This window comes from Lepisma saccharinum, chromosome 5, assembly GCF_977018435.1.
Source record: "Lepisma saccharinum chromosome 5, izLepSacc3.1, whole genome shotgun sequence".
Lineage (NCBI taxonomy): Eukaryota > Metazoa > Arthropoda > Insecta > Zygentoma > Lepismatidae > Lepisma > Lepisma saccharinum.
Window position 1 is genome coordinate 88,817,278 of NC_139233.1, and position 27,636 is coordinate 88,844,913.

The 27,636-nt window shown below is 37.7% G+C and overlaps 2 protein-coding genes and 1 non-coding gene across 3 annotated transcripts in view; 2 read left to right on the forward strand and 1 right to left on the reverse strand.

The window, feature by feature from the left end:
- The window catches only part of LOC145987935 (uncharacterized), a 132,869-nt gene extending 122,384 nt beyond the window's left edge, over positions 1-10,485 (forward strand). The window contains exon 18 of the mRNA XM_083122761.1: positions 9,448-10,485. Coding sequence (XP_082978887.1) covers positions 9,448-9,543 — 96 coding nt within the window. The 3' untranslated portion in view covers positions 9,544-10,485. The remainder of the gene's footprint in view (positions 1-9,447) is intronic.
- An 8,587-nt stretch (positions 10,486-19,072) lies between these two features.
- LOC145988134 (uncharacterized) overlaps positions 19,073-27,636 on the reverse strand; it is a 131,461-nt gene continuing 122,897 nt past the window's right edge. The window contains exons 20-22 of the mRNA XM_083122965.1: positions 25,762-25,935; positions 20,860-21,078; positions 19,073-19,261 (exon numbers count right to left, since the gene is read on the reverse strand). Coding sequence (XP_082979091.1) covers positions 19,073-19,261; positions 20,860-21,078; positions 25,762-25,935 — 582 coding nt within the window. The remainder of the gene's footprint in view (positions 19,262-20,859; positions 21,079-25,761; positions 25,936-27,636) is intronic.
- On the forward strand, positions 27,384-27,454 carry TRNAT-GGU (transfer RNA threonine (anticodon GGU)). The gene has a single exon. It is a non-coding gene; the product is annotated as a tRNA-Thr (tRNA).

The window sequence follows — 27,636 nt, forward strand, 5'->3', positions numbered from 1 at the left end:
GTAGATGAACTCCAGTTAATGTATGTCTCCAGGGGGTATCACACTTACTGACATGGTTATACATGAACACCATAGTAGAGTTTGTAGAAACCACCCCCTACAATCATTATTCTTCCATTTACTGTCTTAGAATGATGTCAGAGTTCTCTGTGACCCTCCCAGCCATAAGATACTAAGAGATAATATTTGTAGTACAGCGATTCTACAGTACACGTCACTTCTTGTTACTGTTGAATGTTACAAAATGAATGATAGTTGCATGTCCGAAAAATTTGGGTTGATTATAAATCACATTGCACAGCATTATAATGCCTCCATGAGGGCATGTCTCAATGAGAGAAACGATGTTGCTTTACAGAGGCCAGGTAAATACAGGCTACTATAAATGATTCATTCGATTTCAAAACTGTATTTTCCAAAGTATTGCACTTAGAGATATGAAGATACATGAAAATAACTGCAAGTTTTCCTCACATTCTACAAATGTTCTGTGTGTGCCCCTCTGGCCATATGACACACATGCAAGTGGTAGTAGAGTTTCACCCATACATTTTGTAGCAGTCCCCTGTCATTGGGCATCAGAGAAGCATTGATGGATTCTGTGAGCTCTACCAGTGTTCTCTTCTGAATGCACGCTGCAACAGCAATAACAGATGAACATCTCGCATATTCCAACACACAAAAACTCTTTTCTCAGTTTGTCGCCATTTTATACAGGCACTGTATTCGTGCTGCCAACTGGTGTGCCACGATGCATACTTTGTGGAAAATACAGTGTTTTGAAATCGAATGAATCATTTATAGTAGCTCTGTATATAAGGGAGGAAAATGTAACATAGCAACATAAAAATTCCAGATATGCAAAAAAGAAATGAAAACCATTTGAAATAGTAAGCTGTTTAATAGTTCACAAGTACATTTTTTATTGTCATTAAGTTGAAAGCAATATTTCTCTGCACCTTAAATGAAATATTTAAAATATTAGGGCTATACAATTTAATTTAATTAAAAATTTTTGGATACATTGAAATATCACAGACCTTTTATATTGTTAATATTATATATGTGCATGTGTGTGTGGGGCATGCGGGGAGAAGCAGTAATACGTAAGGTTGAAATAGAGAAAACATCTGCTTGTATCCTTGAACTTTTAGAAAGTTCACCTTTAAAACTGGGAATTATACTTGAATTTTATCATGGTCCTAGAGTGGCCAACCATCCTGTTGTCTTTTCCGTTGGGTCGAAAAGCAGGGAGGATCAAATGAACCCTTGAACTAATCAGCCTGGTCCAGTTTCTATGGAGAGGGGAAACTCTTGAGGTATTCTGCTTTGCCAAACTTATGCCTGAAAACAAAACAAGTGACCCCCCCCCCCAATCAAAGCTTAATGGTCGCCGCAAGGTAGCAAACAAATGGGTCTCCGATCCTCTGTCTCTCCCTAACCCACGAGCGAAGGGTGCATGTTGACAGCAGAAATTGTCATTTACGACTGAGCAAATATCAGTCTTGTGCCAACACCTCTTTTTGTACTTGGAAACTAACATCTGGAGATCAAAAGTCTGGGTTTGTTCTTTTGCTGCATGAGCTTCAGCATGAAAATTCAAAATATACAGAGCATTCGAAAAATCCCCTCACTCAAAGTTTGAGAATTTTTTGCTTATAATTTATTGAACTTATGACGCTCGTGTGGATAAGGCAACTAACAAACCCGATAAGTTAATGGTAGTTATTTTGGAAGCGCGTGGTAATTATATCCCTGTTAGTGCCTATTCCAAACAAGGGTCACAAACACTTTTCGACGCTACGTTTCCGTTGAGTAAACAAGTTCCAAAACATGCAAACCAACAACGGAAAGGCAACGTCGCGTTCCGCTAAACGCAGGAATCCGAGGAACGGTCAAAATCACGAAGATTCCGTTCCAATTACTACAATGCTTATTTATATTGTCAACAGCAACGTTCCTGTAACAAATGATTACGTCAAAAATACTTATTCACTATTAATTCACTTAATACTAATTGACCAACAGATTGAATAAAGAGGGGAAAGGGGGAGAGAGAGAGAACAGTCAAAAAGATGTAAAAATGACTTTAACCATTCGAGGACAGTATCCTGGTTCCTATTCAAGAAAACATATTTATACATACATATATAATGCTTTTCATTCAATGTGTTCAATTTAACTCTAACGGAATAAAGCAAAAGATAAAGGAAAGAAGACTTCAATTTTAACCTCCTGTTTATTTCAACAATTTTAATTTGTCTTGACTTCCTAATAACACATGAAATATTCTTACATGACCCTCAACTTCTCATTTTAAAAGAGGGGAAATAGTCTTTACAAACAACGAGTGCAAGGAAACAAGTCCAATTGAAATTCAACGTTTCAGTAACTGTATTGCTTAACAAGAGGCAATGCAATGCCAATAACAATCTACAGAGGTATTCCGCAATAACAAATCAGTCCTCAACATCTACGTACAATCCAGTATAGGTACCCTACATGTACATATGTATACTTATTTACCGTGCATGGCTTTGAGGCTACTGCGTAAGGTGTTGCGGGGATATGACTTATTAAAGTGGAAAAAAGGGGGGAGAATTAGAAAAAGGGAGGCATATTGTCATTTGACAAGCTTGATTTTAAAACTGTTGTTTCCTGTCTTTTCGCAGGGTCCACACAACAATTCCTTGCGTAATAAAAGTTTATTTTCTTTTGTCACAATTGATTATTCAGTCTCCGAAAGGGGCGTGTGAATAGAAATCTAACCGATCTTTCTTTGGGATTAGACTGTTTATACGAAAATATTGGAACAGAAACGTCTAATGCTTCGTGTTGGAGGTACTTTCACTTAGTATCATTCTCAGTTCCAAAAATGCATGCATAAATAATTAGAATTCACTTTTCGGAAGCACTGTACCAATATATTCGGCACGTTAATTCACATCCAAGAGTCAAAAAGGGGTAGGAACAGTAATGTATTGGAGAAAGAACTCCGAACAAACAGCTTGCTGAATAATCGCACAAAAAGGGGGGGGGGGGTAATTGTACAGTTCAAACAGGGCAAGTCGGAAACAGGATCAAAGAAATCTACAAACGTCCACTTTACCTTGAAGCAATCCTTCTGATGGTCCTTATCACAATCGCAAGCACATGGCATGGATCACTCAACTGCATTCGTGCGGCTCTTCACGACTCTAGAAATCGTGGCTTCCAAAGTTGTATTCCAATCTCACCATGGCAAATGCGTGGGCGAAGGAATTGCGTACAAGCTAAGCGGCCCTGCTCCGCTGCTAGCTGACTGTATGTGTCTGTTTCGAAGACCGGATACGAACTGTGTTACTGACGATCGAGAATCGTGCAAGAAAAAAAAGGGGGAGGGGAGGAGAGTATAGTTTAGCGTATCTACGACAGATGGCAACACCATCTAAATGTCGTAGCGCTATCGTATTTTGCGGAGGAGATTATTTTCTCCGAAAATAAACTCTATAAACGTACAAAAGTACGAGTAATATTCCCAAATTAAATATATAATATTTGGAATGTTACAAACTTGTCAATGTAATAAATACATGCATTTTGTTAACCTTATCTTGAAATACACAAAAATAATTTGTAAACTAAATGTGAGTAATACTGCAATCTCTGAGGTTGGTAACACTTACAAGACGGCAAACCACTTTCCTTGCATTGGAATACACACAAATTTTTTTTTATTTAAATTAAATTTGAAACAATCATCCATTGCGGTTTTACCTGGTGCCAGAAAATAGACTTCTCCATTTCTCCACACATTGTTCATTGACATACTCAAAATTCCAACATAGTTATTCGCTGTGTGCACATAAAGATTAAAGCCCACTGAGACGCAGAGCAATGTGGCAACAGAATGCAACTGACGCATTTCCTGCATCTCAGTGGGTGCTAACCTTTAAGATAACCTGCAGATTTCCGGCACAGAAATTCCATGCTTCGGTTCAGCACGTTTCGCTGTAGTGGGCGTTAACAATAATCAAGTTCCCCTTATACACGGGTGAGAACATTGATGTCAGCAATGGAAGCAGCAATCTGTAAATACAATTCAGGTAGATGCCATGATTGGAAACAAAAACTGTGTATTGGAGTCTATTAACCCTTAAATGCCAAGGCTGATTTTCCCTATGTGGATGAAAGCTGAGCATATTTTCAGTGGGAAATTTAAAATTCCGCAAGGTTTTCAATAAAACTTTTTATCTTGGGAACTATGATTGCTAGAGTTACAAATTATATCTTGCTTTCTTCAGTACAGACTAGGCTATAAGCCTGTGGTAAAAAAAAAATCATTTATCAAATTATGTGATATGAACTGCAAAATGCTAAATAAACTTGAAATTTTGGGTTTATATACCGACACACCTTCTGAGGTCTGAATTATCCTGTGAGTTATGCAAATCATGGAAAATTGATCAAACTGTAAAGTTTTGAGATAAAATGGACTCTTTTTAAACACGATAATAAATTTAATACTCTGATAGCTACATAAATGTACTATTAGAAGGGAATTGTTTATTTTGTGTAATAAGTGTACAGTGGAACCCCTATTTTACATTTTCCTGCTTTATACATTTCAATCTTGATGGTCCCAACATTTGAAAATGGTGTAAAATTTTAAGTTTTTTCAGCTTGGTTCCCTGAAAAATGTAAAATCGATGTTCACACTGTAGTTATTAAATCAAATTTAGTGTTTTATTCACCATTTTAACATTGAAATGCCATTTTATTTACTGCTTTTGATCCCAAAATATGCACAGTTTTTTTTACCGAAATCTTGATCTTCCATTCACCATAAATATGTGGCTCTACTAATGAGATATCTCAAGGCTCATGTAACACTAAAAACATATATCTCTGAACATTACCAGAGTCACAGTATGAAAGTCTGAAAAGTCTAAAACTCTCTCTATGACATATATGTAATTTCATTAAAATACAGGGTGTCCGGAGTGGGTCTGACAGTTTTTTAAAGTGTGTTATTTTAATATGGTAAGGAGTAGCTAGAAACGAAAATATACATTTTGAAGGCAAACTTAACCAAGTTTTATTGGAAGCAGTTACAGCTGAGTATAGCTAAACATGAGCTCCATTTGTTGCACGGAGAATGTCCAGCTTGTATTCAATCTTCAGCCATGTGTTCTGTAGCATCTGAGGGGTTAAAGAAGCAAGAGCATTTGCAATATGGTTCTGCAGTTCTTCTAGATCATCTGTCTATTGTCCAGAATACACCATGCCTTTGATGTACCCCGAAATAAAGAAGTCCAGAGCAGGGTGGCGAGGGAATTGGCCCACCACGTCCGATCCAATGTTCAGGAAATTCCCTAGCGAGATACTCCGTCTGTCTGCTCCAATGTGACCAGTTGTAATATCACATTCATTTGTAAATGACGTAATTGGGAAACTGCAAAATATTTCAGCATGTTTAAGAACGTCTTTTCCGTTACCATTTGTTCCTCGAAATAGAATGGACCTATGACTTCATCATGCATCAAAGCACACCAAACATTCATTTTTGGACTGTCTGGGATATGTTCCAAATGTGTATGCGACTCCTCTGACGCCCATATTCTAACATTGTGTCTGTTAACATGACCTTACAAGTGGAAGGTTGTCTCATCTGAAAAAAACAATTCTTGATAGAAAATCTAGGTCGTTATCAATCTTCTGCAGAATGTCAATGGCAAATGAATGTCTTTTTGGCTTGTCATCGGGCTTAATTTCATTCAACAACGACACCTTGTATGCATACAAACATAACCTTTTGTGCACGACTTCTTAAATAGTGGACCTTGGAATTCCTAGCTGCCTGCTCGCCTCCTGTATTGACTTCCATGGGCTACGCTTGAAACAATCTCTTTATCGACTCAACATGTTCGTCTGACACTAGATGTTTACCGCCACCGTGACGTTTCACCACATTCCCTGTCAATAAAAATTGTACCTTCCATGCCTAGGTGGTGTTATGTGACGGAGGATCCTTGTGAAACCAGGGTGGCTACTCACCAGGAATTCCTTGTATTCTGGGAATTATACATGCATTCGGAATGAATTTTTCTCCATAGACGTGAAAAATTGCAACTTTTATTAATCCAAATCTCATTGAATGTGTACATATTTATAAATGTGCTGAGGCATGTTTTTCAAAGTTTAGCTTTTATTTTTATTAGGGATGGGACCGATTAATCGGTACTCTATCGGTATTGGCCAATATAGGCATATCGGTAAAATTACCGATCCGATATATCGATAAATATCTGATAATTTAGTGCAAAATTTTGCCATTTTGTTATAATTTTTATGGATATTCTCCATGCCCTACTTTCTAAAAAAGAAAATGTCTAAATATGCAACTTCTCTTTCACTGCAGTGTCACCTCGAAATACACATTTATTAAGGAGGTCAATGAACTTTCAGGTTCTTCAAGGACCATTTCTAATTTTATATCGGTTATCGGTATCGATAAATTTTATATCGGTACTTTATCGGTATCGGCCCATCCCTAATTTTTATCGAAGAAGGAAAAGAAGAGTGCATGGAAAATATAACAGAATTCTCTCAATCAGTGTCCTTTGTTAGTGTCCTTTGCAGCTCGTTTCTATCTGACAGATGGAAAATTATTGCGTAAGATATCTTGAAGTTGGTAAGTTAAGTGTTTGAGTTTGAAATTTTCATATAATTAATATTTTTCTTAGATTAGTACATTCCGTAACATTTGTGACTTGTGTTCGTAGACTTATTTCGAGTCTGAGTATGTTAAATGGCAAAAGTAAACTCCACACCATAAATTAAATATTTTTTATTACATATATCATTTAATTTAATTAGATTTTTTGGAAACATTTGAATCACACAAACCCTTTATATTGCTAATATATTTGTGTGTACATGTGTGGGTGGTAAGAGGCGGTAGTAATACGTATGATTGAAATAGAGAAGACATTTGCATGTACCCTTGAATTTTTGGAAAATTCGCCTTGAAAACTGGGAATTTTACTTGAATTTTATCATGGTCCTAGAGTGGATTTTAAATATTCCCAATTCTGGTGAGTTTCCTTTCCCCTTCACATTTTTTTTATATTAGCCCTTTTCATTAAATGTACAGTGGAACCTCGATTTTTGTAATATTTTGCTATGTTGGAGCCATCAAGATTGAAAGTATAAAACAAGAAAAATGTAAAACCCAGAAACGTAAAATTGGGGTTCCACTGTACATGGGTTTGGCAATGAATTGGGTGATTTTGCAATATTGGATATAGTTAGTTGTTGCATCAGAGGTAACACATGAAGCCCATGTTTTACCATTCAGTTATGATGGAGTCAGGGCACAGCGAGCATTTGCTGTAAAAACATATTTCAAAAACAATGTATGTTACATGTATAAGCAGTCATTTGAGTATTAATCATCATATTGCGCAGCATGGCCACGTGAATTCGAGCCACCACTTGCCTAATCCGATCTTTAGAACCAGTTTTCTCAAAGTTCTTCATCCATGATTTGATGGCATGAACAGAAGGCACTGGATCATGACATGGAATATTATAAACTTTTCTTGTTTCCACCGTTACACTTGCCTCACCATGTCAAATTTTTGAGTCGCAGCCCTGTTGTCATTGGTTACAGAAGTGAAAGCTTTGGAATGCAAAGTGGAAGGAGAACGTGAAGGGGGGAGGGGCATGGGTTGGTGACTCATTGTATGCAGAAGACGATATTCTCAGCTTGGTCCACATAACAACAGTTGACTCATTGAATAGGTATGATGTCATTCACTCTTGATCAGTGTAGCAACAGCTTTACGACCTACAACTAAGAAAGCCATTTCTGGAACCTGAATTGTTCTGCACATTATGTATGCATTATGCGCATTATGTTGCTTTTTTCCATCAAAAACCATGGTGCACATTATGCATGCCTAAGTACAGTACAATGAGATGGAAATGGAAAACACTCACCAGACACTGGAAAACTAAATTTTCACAGAGCAGACTGCATATTCAGAGGTATGTAAAAGGAGATGGAAGTAAGCGTTAAACCTGCAAGATTACCAGGACTAGAGCGAGGATCCAGATACCACAGTTCTCTCACCAGGCTTGTTGAAATGCATGAGTGATAGTGGTAGAGTGGGTGTGTTGTGCTGGGGGAGGAACAATTTTAGGGGAAGGGAGAGGTGGAGATTGTTGGTTTGTGCCACCAACATGACCAAAATGCCTTTATTTGATAACACAATCACGTCTTGTTTCCATGTTAGATAAACAGTAAAGCTGCTGACCAAGGCAGTATTTACTTACACAAAAAACACTTTATATATGACGTTTCTACCCTATATCAGGGTCTTCAGATTTTTAATTTGCATTTGGTTGTTAGTCTGAAGAAGACCCTGATATAGGGTAGAAACGTCATGTATAAAGTGTTTTTTGGGTAAGTAAATACTGCCTTGGTCAGCAGCTTTAGTGTTTCCTATATTTGAAAATAACAATTCTCTATTACTTGAAAAAATATTTTGTGTATGTTTTTCTTTGCTCCATAGTCAATTTTGGTCATGTTTATTTTACATGTTGATCAAAACACATTTCTTCCAGTTATACAGTGAAACCCTGATTTTGCATTCCCAAACATTACATTTTCATGCATTATCCATTCCATTGTCATTGTCCCAATGTAGAGCAAAATGTTACACATTCTTCCTGAATTGTAAGTTTTTAATGTTGGTCCATTGAAAACATAAAATCGAGGTTCCACTGTAGTTCCAGTCTAATGTTCAAACCAGTTTGAGTAGCTAACAGTGTGTTTAGTAGGCTGTATCGAAAGAGACCCAAAATTTTTAAAAATCAAAAACATATAAGGTGGAACCTCGATTTGGGGAACCAAACTTAAAATACAGGAAAATGTAAAATCGAGAAAAGTTTTTATAATATTTTGCTATGTTGGGACCATCAATAAGGGAAAAATGTAAAATCCTGGAACGTAAAATCAGGGTTTCACTGTAGACAGATTGAATACATATTTGCTTCTGTTAATATGACCTCCATCACTCGAACAATGTTCGATCCTGAAATGTGCGACTCATGCTCAATTGATACCAGCCAATATAGCCATTTTGATTTATCGATAAAATTGCTGATAATTTTAATGATCTGATCATTCTATAAATAGGTTGTGATTTAATGCAAAAATTGTGGCATTTTGCTCTTAATGGCTCATTTCAGATCAGTTGTTGTTTTCAGTGAACACAAATATATATAAATCTGCACGTTGGCAAACTTTTCCTATTGGTTCATCTTTACTAGATGACAGTCCTACCACTGGATGTGTATGTCCAGTATTTTTGAAGCATCAGGATTAACTGAGCTTTAGTGGATTAATTGCTAGCAGTTAGCTGTTATTCTTAATGTAATCTGTTGTAATTGCTTCTGCAGAACATCCCAACAACACCTAGAACTAGGAGACTCAGTATTTTTCGTATGCCCTTCGGAAGCCGAGACAGAAACCTAGTTTTCCAGCACAAGATTTGACCAACGAAAGTAGATTTTCTTTGACGAAAGGATCATTGACTTCACATGCTGCCTAATGTATAGGTGACACTTCGATATAAAATCACATGTTCAATAGCTTGGTAATTTTTTTTTAGAACATATTAAGTAGGCAGTATTATTTAAACTTGCAGGATGTAATTTGCAAGTTTACAGTACAACTAATAATACTTATTTCTTCTTTTTCCTTATTTTCGATTTCTTAATTTGTATTAATTAGTCAGTTGTTTAGTTGCTGATTATTGAGAGATTGACACACTTGCTTTTAACTGAGAGTTGCTTGGAAATTTCCTGGTGTATATTTTGAAATCTTTCAGATTCTTATGTAAAAATTCAGGAATCTATAAATGTGAAAAATTTAGTAAATGATGGAGAGAACTTTTGCTGTTCTGAGAAGGATGTTAGATCAGTTCTGAAACAGACAGTTATTACATTAGAATTAATTGTTCCAATAGTAATTCGAAATGAAATTGAACATTTGTGATTTTAAATTCTGCCAAATATTTTATTTTTATATTATATTTGGAAAGTTTAGTTGTAAGGAAGAAATAATAGAACTGTTTATTTTCACTATTTTTGTAAGCTAGTCTTTGTACAGATATTATTGCTTGATCTCCATAATAATGTACCTGTTAATTCGAAAATTTATTTAATTGAAAAGTTTTATTGCAAATTTTAAAATACTAAGTAAGGAAGTAGTTACCTTTTATTATTAATGTCCTTAATTGTTAGAATAGATCCACCACTTTTTTTTAAAAAAAGATAGGTTCTAGAATGTACAGGGCAAATGAACAAATTAAACAGTGAACTCTTTTGTAATAAATTAAAACTTGTATGATTAACGATTGTCAATATAATGGGATATTAAAAGATTTTACTAAATATGTTTTTCTTTACATCAAATTTTCATGTATATTGACAGTAAGCACAAATGGCTCCATGGTGTGTGAGACTAATTGTTGTTATAGAATTTATTATGTTTTTAGTTCTCTTTATAGAACTTTTTTTTTTTTTGCATATTGTAAGAGCTTTGTGGCATTTTACAAGCAAATGTTTAAATGTTGTTTTGCCAGATAATTTTGTTCCAAGTGACAATCAGAAAGATTATGTCAACCCAACTAAAACTATCAACAAACTGAATTCGGATAAAGGAGTTTTTAGAATGTATGTACAGTGCATCTGGGTAAGAACAAATGAAAAAGAAACTCAGAAATTGGGAAGTGAGACAGGAGCATGCCAGTGTGTCTACCAGTCTGGAAATTCTGGAAAGGTCAGGAAATTTACTGTTTTAGGAAATGCCAGGGAAATTTATTGTTTTTCTGGAAAAATCAAGGTTTTTGTAGCAGGGTACAAAAGTTATACGTTTTTGAACAAACAAAGAAGAGAGAGGACAAGGAAGACATTTAAGATATGTTGTGGACAGACTATACTTGAATTTAATACATGAGCATTACCGGTAGTAACAGTAAAAGTGTACATTAAATACTCTAAGAAAAGACCACGTTTTGAACTACTTTCTTGTTGTCTATTACAGTAAGTGACCATTGGAATTTCCCACTTCTTTTGGAGTTTGTGAGATGCGTTTGTTAGATATTAGGATTAATACAGATAATTATACTAGATTTTATATAATTGTGTATCATTTATGATATAGTTATAATTTTATTATTAAAAAAAATATTTGTTAACCATAAGTCAATAAGTGCCAAATATTATGGTAAAGTTCACCCCAGATACTCCTTTTCAACAGCAAATTTCTATTCAGTTTCCCTTCTTATCACTTTTGCATGTGAAGTGATTATTCAAAGTGCTTGATGCGATTCTAAGTGTGGTGTTAGCTAAAATATAGTGGACATCTTACACACATGTTTAAATACATGAATTGCCCTAATGACTTTTGACTGAAAAGTTTTGGTTCTTGATCTGGAAATGTCTGGTATTTTGTTTCTATGAAATTGTAGACACCCTGGCATGCACATATGTGAGGGGAGGGGGAGGAGAGATGAATGCAGCTATTTCTCAGTTGAGTCCACACTAGTGGAGAAAGAAGGTGTGAGCCCTATAACAAACAAGTGAAGGCATTTTGTGGCTGGGTGAAATGCAGTCTATAAAGTTAAAATATATGCAATGTTTTCAGTTTGAATGAGATGGAACTCCACCCACCCCATGACAGAGTCCTGTATACTTGAGCAGAAATTTGGTGAGACAGGTAGTGTTGATCGATCACAAAGAGGAAATGAAAATAGCCACTTTCTGAAGTTCTTTTCTGGACACCCTGTATATCATATTACAGAACATTTCAAAAGTCGTGTAACCCTAAATTCAATCTCTTACAACATGAAAACAAGGAGAGATCTTCACACTGGGTTTTGTGCATCTACTTAAATAAGTTTTGATACTTTCGATTGCCACTTCATTTCATACAGGGAATGCTAGAAATTGGGAATGGGACAGATTAGTCGATACTCGATCAGTATCAGCCAATATAGGCATATTGGCTTATTAAAATTTCTGATGTATAATTTGGTGCAAAATTCTGCAATTCTGTTATAATTTTTATGGATAATCTCCATGCCATACCTTTTAAAAAGTAAATGTATAAATATGCAACTTTTACACTGCAGTCACCTCGAAACATACATTTATTAAGGAGATCAATGAACCATTCAGGTTCTTCAAGGATCATTTTGAAGTTTATATCTGATCGGTAGAATATCAGTATCGGTAAATTTTATATCAGAACTTTATTTGCAATTGCCAACATTTCATATCTGCCCATCCCTACTAGAAATTAATTAATGTATTTTTTTATTCCAGAATGATAATTTTGGGAGAAGATAAATTATAAGAAATTATCTGTCCAAATACGACGTTCAGTCTTTAGGCCCCACACAATATCTATTCTAGGTTTTTTTGCATCACAGATAACATGGACAAGAAATGTTCGTTGGTGACTATATATTTATTTTTTAGACTGTCAGAAGGATGGGGTATCAATCATTTATATCACAGTCTACAAAAATTTTATGTTGCTATCTCTAGTGGTTACATAGTAAATTAATACTGCATTTCACTGTATAATCGTCACAGATTTTATCCATTTTTTCTACAAAATTGTAAGGTGGAACCATTATGTCAATTATGTTCCTGTAGTTTACGGTTATTACAAGCATAAGAAAACAGTTTTTCGTTGTGAAGAAAGGCTTTTTAATATAGCAAAAGAAAATGGCTTTCACACAGAATAAACCAAATCAAAAAACAAGTCGCAAGAATACTAAAGGAAAAGAGAAATACAGACAGATGAAAAATCTGTTAAAAATAACAGTTGGGCTGAAAAGTTCGTAGGCTGACTCATAGATGGCGTTACTAGAATTAAATCCATGTGATTTTTACTTAGTATTAACCTTCAAAAGATACGTGTATAAATTTCACAGCTGCCGGATAATTAGTTTGAGATATAGCATTGTGGATGAAGCAGCTTTTGTTATTGTGAAAAAATGGATAAAAAAAATAATTTCGTTTGTTAATAAAGCATTGCTTTTTGGCGAAAAAAAATACTGTTGAAGCCAAGGCTTGGCTTGATAAACATTATTCGGACTCTGCACCAGGAAAATCAACTGTTGAGAAGTGGTTTGCTAAATTTAAACGAGGCGAAATGAGCATCGAAGACGATGCACGCAGTGGACGCCCCAAAGAGGCTGTTACCGACGAAAACATCAAAAAAGTCCACAAAATAATTTTAAATGATCGTAAAGTGAAGTTGATCGATAGCTGAGATTATCACATAGCGTTGTTGGAGCGTTTAAAGGATGAAATCACGAAAAAACGGCCCCATTTGAAGAAGAAAAAAGTGCTGTTTCATCAAGACAATGCACCGTGTCACAAATCAATGAAAACGATGGCAAAATTATATGAATTAGACTACGAATTGCTTCCTCATCCACCATATTCTCCAGATCTGGCCCCCAGTGACTTTTTCCTGTTTGCAGACCTTAAAAGAATGCTCGCTGGAAAGAAATTTAGCACTGATGAAGAGGTAATCGCCGAAACTGAGGCCTATTTTGAGGCTAAAGAGAAATCGTACTATAAAAATGGCATCGAAAAATTGTATGACCGCTATAATCGTTGTATCGCCATCAAAGGCAACTATATTGAATAATAAAATCGAATTTTGTCAAAAAAATATTTTTTACTATGTTAGCCTACGAACTTTTCAGCCCAACTGTTACATTTGTGTGCATTCCATTCCACAAGGGATTCTCACATAAAATTGCCAAAAATTTTAGATGATTTAATTTCAAAGTTGTTTTTAGATCACCAAGAAGTTTGGAATGTACATTTAATGAATTCAAAATGAGAAACTCTCTACCAAATGTGGGAACCACAGGAATATGTAATATAAATTGTTCATGTTCAAAGGATTATGTAGGACAAACAGCAAGGAAAATGGCAATCAGATGGCACGAACACGATTTGGACATAATAAATCTAAACCCAAGAACAGGTTTGTCAGCTCACATCATCAAAGAAAAGCATTTGATTAAAAAGAGAAGGGTTTTAAAAAGATTGACGGAAAACATAGAGTTGAATGTCTGGGAAGCTTCGTTCATTGCAGAAGAACAATGGAATAAATTAAATAATGAAAATGGTAACATAGATCCAGTATAAAGTTTTCTTTTTCACAAATGGAGTAAGCCACCATCGGTGGCTCAGTCGGTAATGTGTCTGACTACTATGCTCAAGGTCCCGGGTTAGATCCCTGGCCGGTTCAAATCCGGGAACTTTTCTAACATTGGAAGCAGACCCGGCGCCCACCCAGTGTCGAATAACATGGGTATCTGGGGGAAACCCTGGGGGGGTAAAGGCAGTCAGGGGCATGATGCTGATCACATCACCCCCACTCACGACCGGATCAAGAAAGTGTGGGGCGTTACCCCCACACCCCCTATACGCCTTCATGGCATGATGCTATGCACAGGGGAGCACTTTACCTTTTTCTTCACCATCTTTAAAATTTAATGTAACAGAAAACATCAAGAGACTTCGTGAAAACAATGATGACTGAATTACCTGATGATATTTGAGATTCATAATTTTAAATAAGAAATAATGTGATCTAATTTTTTTATCTGAAATAAAAATAAAGCAGACTGCTTCTTTTCACAGTTAAGTTGCTATATTGCAACAATGTAACATTGACAACATCCATTATATAACGGATTCTTTTTGTTTAAAAAAATGCTAACCATTGTTGTAACTGTATCTTTAGTCAAAATGAAAATAAATGTCTGATGAAGGGAGCGTGTGTTTTCCTGAAACGTCACAACGAAAAACTGTTTTCTTATGCTTGTAATAACCGTAAGCTACAGGAAAATAATTCTACAATGCAAGCAATGCGTACATACAAGAAAAACCATTATGTCAAGTTCTTATATATATATATATATATAAAAATCAAATAAGGTAAAAGGAAACACTCACCGGACAGTAGGAAAATTCAAAATTTTAGCTAATTTATAGCATCATCGGTGTGAGAAGAAACAGAAGACGGAACCGGAAGTTGGGGTCCTGCAGAGTTGCCAGGTCCCCATTGAAGAAGAAGCGGTGCGTAGAACGAAAAAAACACTGTTTCGTCACCAGGCTCGTCGTAAACTGTGAGTGTGTAGGATGAGTTGGGAGGGAGGGCGGGAGGGTGGGTGAGTGTTGGGCATTACTGGTTAGCCTTGTTCAGGCCAGGTGGAGTGGTTGCACTCATGGCCGATATATAGGCCCTCTCCCATCTTTTGCGAACAGAGGTGTTGGCTGGTTGGGGTAGGAGGTGGATGATCGCTACCCGGAAGCAGTCGTTGAAACTGATGTTGTGGTGGTTGGTGTGGACGGCGACAGTGAAGTCCAGGTTGTGGGTGGAGGAGCGGTGGTTATTGATGCGGAGGTTGAGGGCCGTTGATGTTTCCCCCAGGTAAAAATCACCACAGATGTTGCAGGTGAGGATGTAGATAAGGTTTGAGGCATGGCAGGTCCCTTTGGGATGGAGGGTAAATTTGCCAGTGGCCGTGTGCACCTGGAGGGTGTGAGAAGTGATGAGGATGGGGCAGGTCTTGCACCTGGGTCGGTTGCATTTATGGGCAGGGGGGTGTTGGATGTGTGGTGAAGGAGTGTTGTGGACCAGGATGTTTTGGAGGTTAGGGGGGCGTTTGAAAACCACCCTGGGTTTGTCGGGAAATATGTTTTTGGTTTCGGGATCACTGTGGAGGATTGGGAGAAGAGAGTGCAGTGTGTGCCTGATTTTGTTGAGGTGGGGATGATATTGGGTGATGAGTGCAGGTGGGTTGGTGGCAGCAGGTTTCTTGGTGGTAGTGGTATGTGAGGCAGCTCGTGATATTTGCTTGGTGACCAGGATGGAGGGATATCCACGGTTAACCAGGGCCTGGTGTAGGCGGAGGTTATAATTCTGGCGGGAGGTGGGTGAAATGTTCAGGCGCTGTCCCCTGAGGGCCAGAGAGAATGGAATTGCTTTTTTGGTGTGGAATGGGTGGGAGCTGGAGAAGTGTAGGTATTGCATGTGGTTGGTGGGTTTTATGTGGATGGAGGTAGTCAGGTGTCCTCCCTCGATGTGCACATCCACATCCAGGAAGGTGATCTGGTTGGGGGAGTGTGTCCAGGTGAATTTTAGGGAACGGAAGTGGTTAAGTTGGTGTCCCATGAGTGCAACCACTCCACCTGGCCTGAACAAGGCCAACCAGTAATGCCCAACACTCACCCACCCTCCCGCCCTCTCTCCCAACTCATCCTACACACTCACAGTTTACGACGAGCCTGGTGACGAAACAGTGTTTTTTTCGTTCTACGCACCGCTTCTTCTTCAATGGGGACCTGGCAACTCTGCAGGACCCCAACTTCCGGTTCCGTCTTCTGTTTCTTCTCACACCGATGATGCTATAAATTAGCGATATATATATATATATAAATCAAATAAGGTAAAAGGAAACACTCACCGGACAGTAGGAAAATTCAAAATTTTCGCTAATTTATAGCATTTGATTTTTACTTAGCCCTTTTGGCCCTCCTTGCTTTTATCCATTATATATATATATATATATATATATATATATATATATATACACACACACACACACCTATCCTCTGGAGCCATTTCATCAAGGACATCTTCATGCTTTGGGCACATGGAGAACCTTCCCTGACCACCTTCCTAGACAAACTTAACCACTTCAGCTCCATCAATTTCACCTGGACCCACTCCACCAACCTAATCACCTTCCTGTGTGGATGTGCACATGAAGGAAGGACATTTGGAAACCTCCATCCACATCAAACCTACCAACCATATGCAATACCTACACTTCTCCAGCTCCCATCTGTTCCACACCAAGAAAGCCATCCCATTCTCCTTGGCCCTCAGAGGTCAACACCTCAACACCTCACCCACCCCCCGACAGAACTATAACCTCTGCTTACACCGAGCCTTGACCAACCGTGGATATCCTTCCACCCTGGTTACTAAACAAATATCCCGAGTTGCTTCATACACTCCAACCAAGAAACCTGCCACCAATCCCCTTGCACTTGTCACCCAATATCATCCCCGCCTCAACAAAATCAGACACACTCTACGTTCCCTCCTTCCCATCCTGCACAGTGATCCTGACACCAAAAACACATTTCCCGACAAGCCCAGAGTTGTTTTCAAAGGTCCTCCCAATCTCCAAAACATCCTGGTCCACCACAACCCACCCACTCACAATCAACTCGCACCCGCCCAAGGTGCAAAACCTGCCCCATATTTGTCTCCTGCACCCTCCAGATCCACACTGCCACCGGCAAATTCACCATCTAAACCAAAGGAACCTGCTACAGCTCTAACCTAATTTAAATCCTCACCTGCAACATCTGTGGGAGCTTCCCTGGGGGAAACATCCACAGTCCTGAACCTCCGCATCAACAACCACTGCTCCTCTACCCAAACCCTGGACTTTGCTGTTGCCATTCACACCAATCACCACAATATTCCTTTTAATGACTGTTTCCAGGTAGCGATCGTCCACTCCTTGCCCCAATCCACCAACACCTAAATACGTAGAAGGTGGGAGAGGGCCTACATATCGACCAAGAATGCAACCACACCTCCAGTTATGCCTGTCATCCCCAATCCTCACCCTCACCACCATCTTTCCCCAACCCCTCGCCCCCACCACCACTCACAGTTTTCGACAAGCCTGGCGAAAGAACCACCTATATTTTTTGGGACCTGGCAACACTGCAGGTCACGCTAACTCGTCGTTCTTGTCACAAAGTTCTACAACGTCTCTCTACTCCTGAAGATGTGAAATACCGTCACTAAAATTTGAAATTTTTCTGCGTCCGGGGAGTGTTTCCTCGCGTCTTTCACTTTTTATTTAGCCCTTGTGGCCCTCCTTCCTTTTATCCAATTATATATATATATATATATATATATATAATATATATATACAGGGTGACAATTAATGAACTATATGAAATAAAACCATCATAATTTCTGAACGGTTCGCGTGATGACGTCCAAACTGCGTGGCTGGCCACAGGGCATGATGGGAATTCGTATGCGTATGCACACACAACGTGTTGGTGTTGGCCATTTGCAAGTGAAAATGTCCTGGAGGAGTATATTGGGGACTGCATTCTGGCTCTGGGGTACCCAGAGGCCACTGGAAGGGGGCTATGTTAAGGACAAGTTGTACAGAAATAACCCCAAAACCATTGCAGAGCTGAAAACTGCCATTCAGGAGGTCATCGACAGCATCGATGTTTCGACACTTCAGCGGGTCATGCAGAATTTTGCTGTTCGTCTGCCCCACATTAGAGATGGCAGACATATCGAACATGTCATAACCTAAATACGAATGTCTGTAGTGCTGTTTACATGTGCAATACAGTTTGTGTATTACTTGGTTTGTCATTAATTTCAGTTTTATTTCATATAGTTCATTAATTGTCACCCTGTGTGTGTGTATATATATATACAGACACACACACAACCACACACACATCCCACCGGTATTACTGCAACTTAAAAATCATGTATTATTAAACTGCCTTTGGTGCAAGATTCGGATGCATGGAATACTCGTGAATATATGCTAAAATTAAATGTAGTCCACATTGACATCATTGTTCATGACAATGTAGTCAACATTTTTCCTGTCTGAAAAAAGCACATTAGTTGTTACTTATTTGTGCATTATAGTCGAAATATTAAATTTGAGAAAATTTTCACCTTGGTTCCCTGAAAGTATAAAATCAAGATTCCACTACATTTGCTTTTGCACCGACAAAATTTACTGACCAATAACATTTTATAAATTTACAAAACTTACAATTGTGGTTGCACTTTATTATAAATTTTGAATTGGTAAGCAACAAAATGTCAGAAATTAAATAGAATTTGTTTAAAATCTAAACCAAGAGAAGCATTTTTGCAATCATATCCTTGCATTTTCAATATCAAAAACAAGATTCATGCAAGAAGCTGAGGTGGCACATCACTTTCTTGCAAATTCTTTGCATTAATTCTAATCTGTGAATAAACAGCTGGGAAATATTCAAGTAAGTACCACCAGTCGTCCTTGAACAGTGTCAAAATAGTGCATTGTGTTCTGGCTTTGTAGGTATATTTATAGGGTTTATCATCACTAATTCCTTGGATCTGCAATGAGATAAAATCATATTAATAATACAATGACAAAGTGCCATTGTGCATTGACGATTCAGTATTCTCTATATAAAAAAAGTAGTCAACAATTCACTGACAAGCACAATTATTTCAACACTTACTACAGAGTACTCCAAAGTTTCACAAGCTGGTAAGTTATTTGGTGTTTCTATCCCTCTGCCTTTCTTGACCCACTATTTACAAAAACCTTAATGCAACACATATACATGATGGATACACTAATCATATATGGTGGAGTGATGGCTCTGGGGTATCATTCTACACCCTTGATTTTCCATACATTTCAAATATTTTCGTGAAAATATTTAGTTCCTCATAATAAACAGTGTTCGTAAATAGCGCGGAAGTTAATTTTTTAGATCTACGTGCTACAAAACTTACGTTTTTTTAAAAATTAAAACACATAATCTTCATAAAAAAAATATTTAAAAAATTCGAAATCAAGGGTGTAGAATGGGACCCCGGAGTGGTTTGCACAGCATGCTACTGTACAATGCAGGGGTCCCAGGTTCAAATTCCTTGGCATGCATGTTTTTTGTGAGTGTCCCTTCATTAATTTCATCATCATATTACTCATATGATTAGCCAAAAGTGGCAGAAATGCAAAGTAAAGTAAACCCAATCAAGCAACTAACTATATACGAGGTTTGATTGAAAAGTTCTTAGACAGGAGCCACCACTGTTTACTGGTTAGTTTTTCTAGGGGTTCCGTGTGAGGAAAATAAAGCATGTTTCATCCTTGAAGAATTCTGAATAGGTGACGGTTCTATCTTTGTTCAGTTGTGAGCTGCAGCCTGTTGAGTTTGGATGCGTGTAGTGTTGGTGGATTATTGTGCGAGTAGAACAATGGACTTCAAAACCCAGGTAAGTTGAAATAGATGTAGTCTCATTTTTTAGGACGTGATGGGAGGGGGAGCAAAACCACAATCTTGCCCCTCCACTTTGGTTTCATCACATCACACTGAAAGCACTTGTGGGTAGAGGTGAAACAACCAAGGGAGGAACTTTAATTTCTTGGCCATTTAGATTTATTAAAAGTGTACTGTTTGTTTTAACCGTCATGTTCAGGGCTGATGGCTTAGTTTTAGACCTCAGAGAGAGGTCTTGTTACGTTCACGTGTGATTTTTTTTTTACCCATGCATATAGCACCGTGCCATGTAGGCACATTTAGGGGATGTGGGGGTAGGGCCCACATATTCTCGATCTCAGACATTTTGGAGGTGATGTGATCAGCACCATGCTCCGGTTGCATTTACCCCCAGTTACCCATTCATTTTAGGCTGGGTGAGCCCCGGAAACCACTTTATGTGGGGACAAGGCCAGAAAAATTCCAACCTTAGATCACTCACCCTGGGAATCGAACCTGTCTCTCTACTATCTTGCCCCCCCCCCCCCTGGTTCCGACATCCCTGACTATCGTGTTGATGTGTGCCGTGTCTGTTTGAGCTCCTCATTCGTTCTGGACTGGTTTCATTAAATACTTTTTATGCAATAAATATTTGTAACCCCTCAAGTATTTAAGAAATGCCTGGTATATTTGTGGAAGAGATGATGAGAAAAATAGACTTACTACTCCAAACACATTGTAGCTTTCAATAATATCAACTATTTCCTCCTTTGATCCAGCCCATCCTTTGAGCACCTCAACTTCTCCTTCATATATAAAATATACACATCGATTCATGTCCCCTTCATAAGCAATGTAATTTTCAGAAAAATACTGGTACTCTTCTACTTTGGATGCTATTAGTCTCATGAAACTTTCATGTAAATGGTAAAATACTGGATTCTGCAATAAAATTAAAATTAAAACAAATACAAAATAAACTGCTTGTTGACTTGCAAGGATGGGACAGATTAATCAACATCAGCTGATGGAAACACATGAGTTTATCGCCAATAGTTTTATCAATCTTATATTTTCAAAAACAACTTGTGATTGTGAGTACACAAGTTCTGCTATTATGTTATCTTTTTTATGTATATGAAATTATAGTTCATGCACTTTCGATTTATAAAGTAAATGTCAAAATATGTACACCATGGGTGAAAAGTCATGATTGAATACTATTTATAGTGCAAAAATGTGCTATTCGCAAGTGGAATTTATGTTAAAAGTTATCGTAGGTTGATATGTTTATCCTTCTCACATACACTGTGTGATAATAATTTGTCTGTTTCCTGACAGAGATCAGTCAAATCAATACTGTGGTTACAAGTCAGGATCTCTGATCAAGTTCCATCCAAATGCTGCAGTTAAAAGCAACACTGTAGCAGCGTGCATTATTCCTATGTTGGATTTCCCAACTTGTTCAGTTCTATACAGCTTGTTCATTGATTACCACATTTTATTTCACAATAATAATAATTTGTCAACATCAGATAGAGACTTTGAGCTCACCCTGTAGTGTGTTCTCCTGTGTGGATCCTAACGGTGACAACGAAGCGCACAGCCCAATTCAAAATTACGTACCCCAGACATACGTTCTCGTTCGCCTGCCAGACGAGATAACTCCGAAGCTCCAGTCTTCCGCGGGGAAAGCCCCGCATGTCAGCTCCCCGGTTGCAAAAGCTTGGTACCCAAAAACTCCAGTACTGCGGTTCTTCCTTATGAGGATTGCCAAAGTCAGCGAGAAACTCCAATGAAAGAACGATTTGTCCAACGAAATTGTCTAAAGTGACAGATGTCCTTGTTAGGGCAGAAAGCACACGTCATTCAATGGCTATTGAGGTCCTTTTCAGGACCAAAATAAGCCCCAACCTCCGATCTTCCTTAGGGAAGATGAAAAGAACTGGTTCCAAGTGCAGCTGGGGATAGAGTTTCGCTCTCTCCTTCTTAGTCTCTCAAAAAACTAACAACCAAAAGCTCAACCAGGAGAGAATGGAGTGTGTGGACCTGGGCAAAGGAGCGGATGCAGAGGAAAGGGACAGCGGATAGCAAAGGCTAATCAAAACTGACCACCCAAGTCTGCTGGGGAGTGTGACCCCCGGTAGCACCTCACTGCTGTGCACTTTCGGGCGTAGGGGAGCCATGTGTTCTGTCGTGTTATCCGGGGTGGTTGCCAGTGATAATTACCCCGAATCGGAAAGGGCCTAAGGGGTATAGGCAGGCACATGGGCGCAAAATGCAGTACCCCGTAACAGTAGTGCACCCACACATATTGATGTAGCTCTGTGTGTGGTTCAAATTCGACAGGCTTCAGCCAGTTTCGGATTGCAAGAAGTCACTCACCCCTGAGGCAATGAAAAGCCAATGCTGTTTTAAATCCCGATCTGACGCAAAAGTAACAATGCCCAGAGAACCAGACGAGTTGTCTCCAACGGATCGACATCCTAACATACAGATTTGTAGATAGCCTTTGGGCTTTACCTACCTGCCTCAAAATCCAGATTCCATCCTCCCCCGTAAGGATAGGCACCAATAGGGTGTGTGTTTTTACCCCCCCTTTTTTCAACGTGTTTTTTTTTTTTTTCGCACACCAGAATCTAGCTGAAGGTAAAGTATTCAAGACAGCCGAGGTTTTGTCTGCTTGCAGAATTTTATCCTCAGGAGCTTCCCTTCATTTTCTCTTTTTTGTTTCTTGTAGTTTTTTCCTTGTATCTAATTTTTTTGACCCCTGGTAAAAATCTTCTATCCATAAGATTGAAACCAGATTAGATTAAAACCCGATGTCCTACGTTAACATAGGTAGAGTTGCATACTAGTGCATGCCTGCATGGAAAATGGAGGCTTCCGCAAGGGAGAAATCCAGCTTGACTGGATCTATTCTAAGATCACACTTAGGCAAAAGACCAGACATGGGGCTATAATGTACTTGGGGAGTACATTAGTGTCTCAGGCAAGGTCTGCACCTTCTGTTTTGTTTGCCGGTTGATTTAGGTCGGGCACCACTCACCCCTGCAAGCCCTTTGGGTGCAGGTTTTATCTTTTTTTTTTTTTTTTTGTCTGCACTTCAATCCCTGAAGATGAGGGTGACGTTAGCTCTCAAAAGCTTGGAAGCCTATCCAGAAATCACCTGGCTGATATCCCACAACAACTTCTTCATCAATGTAATTAATGTATGTAACCAAACTACTTCAATAAGTTTTACAACTGTACACAGTTATTCCTCAATTTTACGTTGATTTTTTTTCAGGGGACCAAGCTGATAAAACTTAAAGTACGAGAAAATGTAAAATTGAGGAAAATTTTATAACATTTTCTATGTTAGGACGGAACTATCAACATTGAATATATAATGTCGGAAAATGTTAAATTTTCCTTTGGGGTCATTTAAAGGTGCTCATCTATTCAGTTAAGATTCAGAACATCCAGCATCTGAAGGAACACATTGTGCAAAGTGTAGACGATTATGCTGGACATTCTACAAAAGATTCTGGAAAACTGGAAACGTCTCGTGCACAAATGCATTGATGTTCAAGGTGCATACATTGAAGATATAATACAAATCCCTATGTAACCTGTCTTTTGACTCATCCTGTACTTCATATTTGCCTTCCTGATAGCCTTTTTACTTATTTTAATTTACTTTATTTAAATGCATATATTCAGATCCGCAGTTTCATATTAGTTGTTGCTTTTTAATAGGCAAGGGAAGTTCCTGCTCTCTTGCTTCCCACCCCCTAAGAATCAGCAGCTTGACCATTGTTTCTTCACCTCCCTTCCCTCAAGGTACAGCTGCTCAATGATGCCAATATAATGACTTTCTACCAACTCTGGTAGATTTTTATGTGATGGAACTTTTGGCAGGGTAAATTTGGAAATACACGCACACACACACACACACACACACACACAAAATCCGCTAATGAGATTTGTTCAAAAAGTTGCTTTAATGACAACAAAATACTGCAACCAGAATTCAGTTGTGCATATCTTGCACCTTGGTAACGTTTACGTTTCATGAGCCTTTGTGACCACAGCATGGTTGTTTATTTAAATTCTGAAGTAGTGTGGCATTGTTCTAGGCCTATAGGAAGTAAAGTAAGAAAAGTGGTAAGAGGACCATAACAACTGATTAAAAATTAAACATTTGTCAACATGGTGGTGAAACAAACTCCTACAACAACAATCCTCATGAATTAGATACTTACTACATGTTCAAAATTTGTCTCTTGAGTGTGTATAATACAATTTACACTGAATGTTGATCTAGTAAGAATCACTACTATGTTACTGGCAACATTGCAGCCAAACAACTATGTTTGGAGGAGAGATAGAAAGAAGGAAATGAAGGTCGAGGCTTGACCTTGGACCATTCTTGTAGGGAATTAATTAAATTAAACATAGGTGTTGGGAAAGAAAATGTGGAGAGGAGGAAAATTCCTTGGCTTGCTCCTCTTCAAATCAAATACTTGAGTTTTGAATAATTGCAAACATTTCAGGCATTGCCACTTTTTGTGATATTTTAAGGCAATAATTATAAATACGAAGCTACTTTGCAATACTATTGGGTTGGCCCATAAGTTCTGGCATTTTTTTTAAGTGAACATTTTGCGTGAAAAATAAAATGTGCTATGTGCTCTATAAAATAGTGTGTTTAGTTTTTTATGCTGATATACTTTTTGTTCTTTTTCAGGTCATTAAAATGGTAGTGTCAAGTGGACAAAAAAAGAGCATTTTCTACACCTTCTGCTTTTTGCGTTTAATAGAGATGCCAAAGCCACAGAAGCTGCTTGAGAGATTTGTGAAGTGTATGGCAAAGAAGCGATGATTCGGTAGAGGAATCATTGCTTGTGTCCATAAGTTGACCGATGACGGGCAAGCAAACTGGCAGAGAACGTGGCTTGTTGATTTTTGATGTTGTCGTTCAAAGCATGCGGAACCCATGCACCCAACTTTTGAAACTTTCCCATGGATTGAAGGTGTACTGTGGGAGCATTCCATTATCTCTGCCAATTCCCTCATCGTTTGGCGTAGATCTTCGTGATTAAGCTGATTCAGTCACTCCTCATCGAACTGAACGGAGCATCCGGTGCGATGCATGTCTTTGAGGTCGAAATTGCCATCTTTGAATTGCTTAAACAAATTTTGAGCCATCCTAAGAGGTATCGCTTCTTTGCCATACACTTCACAAATCTCTCGAGCAGCTTCTGTGGCTTTGGCACCTCGATTAAACGCAAAAAGCAGAAGGTGTCGAAAATGCTCTTTTGTGTCGACTTGACACTCCATTTTAATGACCTGAAAAGAACAAAAATATATCAGCATAAAAAAACTAAACACACTATTTTGTAGAGCACATAATTCTCTATCGAATAACATAAAACGCATTGCCAACACTTTTTATTTTTCACACAAAATTTTCACTTAAAAAAAAAACAGGACTTATGGGCCAACCCAATAAATAATTTTGTCATAAATGAAAAATAATAATGCAAGAAAATTGCTGTATCCATATAGAAACGGAACATGTGTACATATTTGCATCTGTGGGTGTTTTAAACACTCAACCTCATATTACATTTCACATACCTCAAGTAAATATGACCTATATACTGCATACTTAATACTTATTTGAATATAATCTGGTGGTTCTAATAACAATAATGGAAAATGTTGATTCTTTCTGTGTTCCCACATGGCACATACGTAAGTCCATATCCTGCTTTGCAGGATAGAAGATAGATTAACATACTTCAAGTAAACCTGCAAAAAAAAAAAAAAAAAAAATTGTATAATAGGAAATGAAATGTATATGGTTCAAGATTTTCATTATTAAATGCATAACTCTTTTCTAAAATGTAATACAAGAGTTTATTTAGCATTAGGGATGAGCCAATGTATCATTATCAGCTGATACTAATGTTATTCCTATCAGACAGTATAAGTTCAAATTTTATCACAGATATCAGCCTAAATATCTTAGAAATTATGCAAATGAGCAATTGTTCATCAATTATATGCAAACATTGCATAACAAATGTAGATATTGATATTAAATTAGAACTAACGTAATATTCTCATTGTCTCATATGTGAATCTATAAATGTTTGTAAGCAATATTGATTGTAATTTATCTTTACAACACAACACTTACATATGTATGAACATTCTAGACAACTATCAGTTCAAAGTAGGATTGACTGAGCCCTACATAGCATATTATGGTAGTTTATGTATGATTTTATTAATAATTACACTGTGGATGTACAGACACATGGCCTGCCCACCTAAGTCGTCGTGATTTAATTATTCTAATAATATCTGGACATGAATACAAATGATGTAGTTCTAAATTATGTAACCTTCTCCACTCAACTGTCTCCTCATCCCTTTTAGGTCCAAATATTTTCCTAAGGATCTTATTTTCAAATACTCTCAATTTATGTTCCTCTTTTAATGTAAGCGACCAAGTATCGCATCCATATAATAATACAGGCTCAGTTACTGTTTTGTATCTTTTAACTTTTAGTTTCTTAGATATTAAACGAGAAGACAAAAGTTTATGAAGAGAGAAGTAACATGCATTTCCTGAATTAAGCCTACTTTTTATTTCCTCTTTAATATAAATTGCATTTGTTAATATTACTCCTAAGTACTTGAATTTGGAAACTGGTTCAAACAAGTTGTTATCAATAATTAGATTTTGATTATTACCTAACACTTGGTTTCAGCCTGTAAGCATATATTTAGTTTTCTCTTTGCTAACTTCCAACTTCTAACTTCAATTTTCATTACAATAACTTTTCTATTAATGATTACATGTACAAATGCAGACTTATATTTACAAACTTAGAGCATGTTGCTCATCCGTACTGCATACCATAGTCAATGTCAATTTTTACGAGAGTTAGAACAGATTAATCATTACTCTATTTACCTGGCAAGTGTCACAGAAGTAATCAATTTTGTGGGAATTATGCATAACTGTAAGGACAATCTAGACTCAGGAAAGTAAAACAATATATTTCTTAGAAATTTTCAGCGAAAAATGCAGGCTCGACCAGAACTCGAACCCCTCTGGCAAACCATGCCATTTCTCGGCCCACCTAGCTACCGAGCCAGCCTGGCCTCGCCTGATTTTTCACTATCGCTGTTTTGCCTGCGTGGAATAGTCTCTACCAGCGCTGCAAAAAATCAGGCGAGGCCAGGCCGGCTCGGTAGCTCAGTGGTAGAGCAATGGCATGGTATGCCAGAGACCTGGGTTCAAGTCCTGGTCGAGCCTGCATTTTTGCTGAAAATTTCTACGTAGTACATCTCCTGTGTGTGTATAATCTTCAATATATTCTTGTTGTTTGTTGATCTTTCATTTTACAATTTTACATCACTTTGCGACAACATGTAGAAGAAAAATGCATTTCTACCCCTCCAAAATCACCTACCATGAAACAAGACCTTATGCAATCT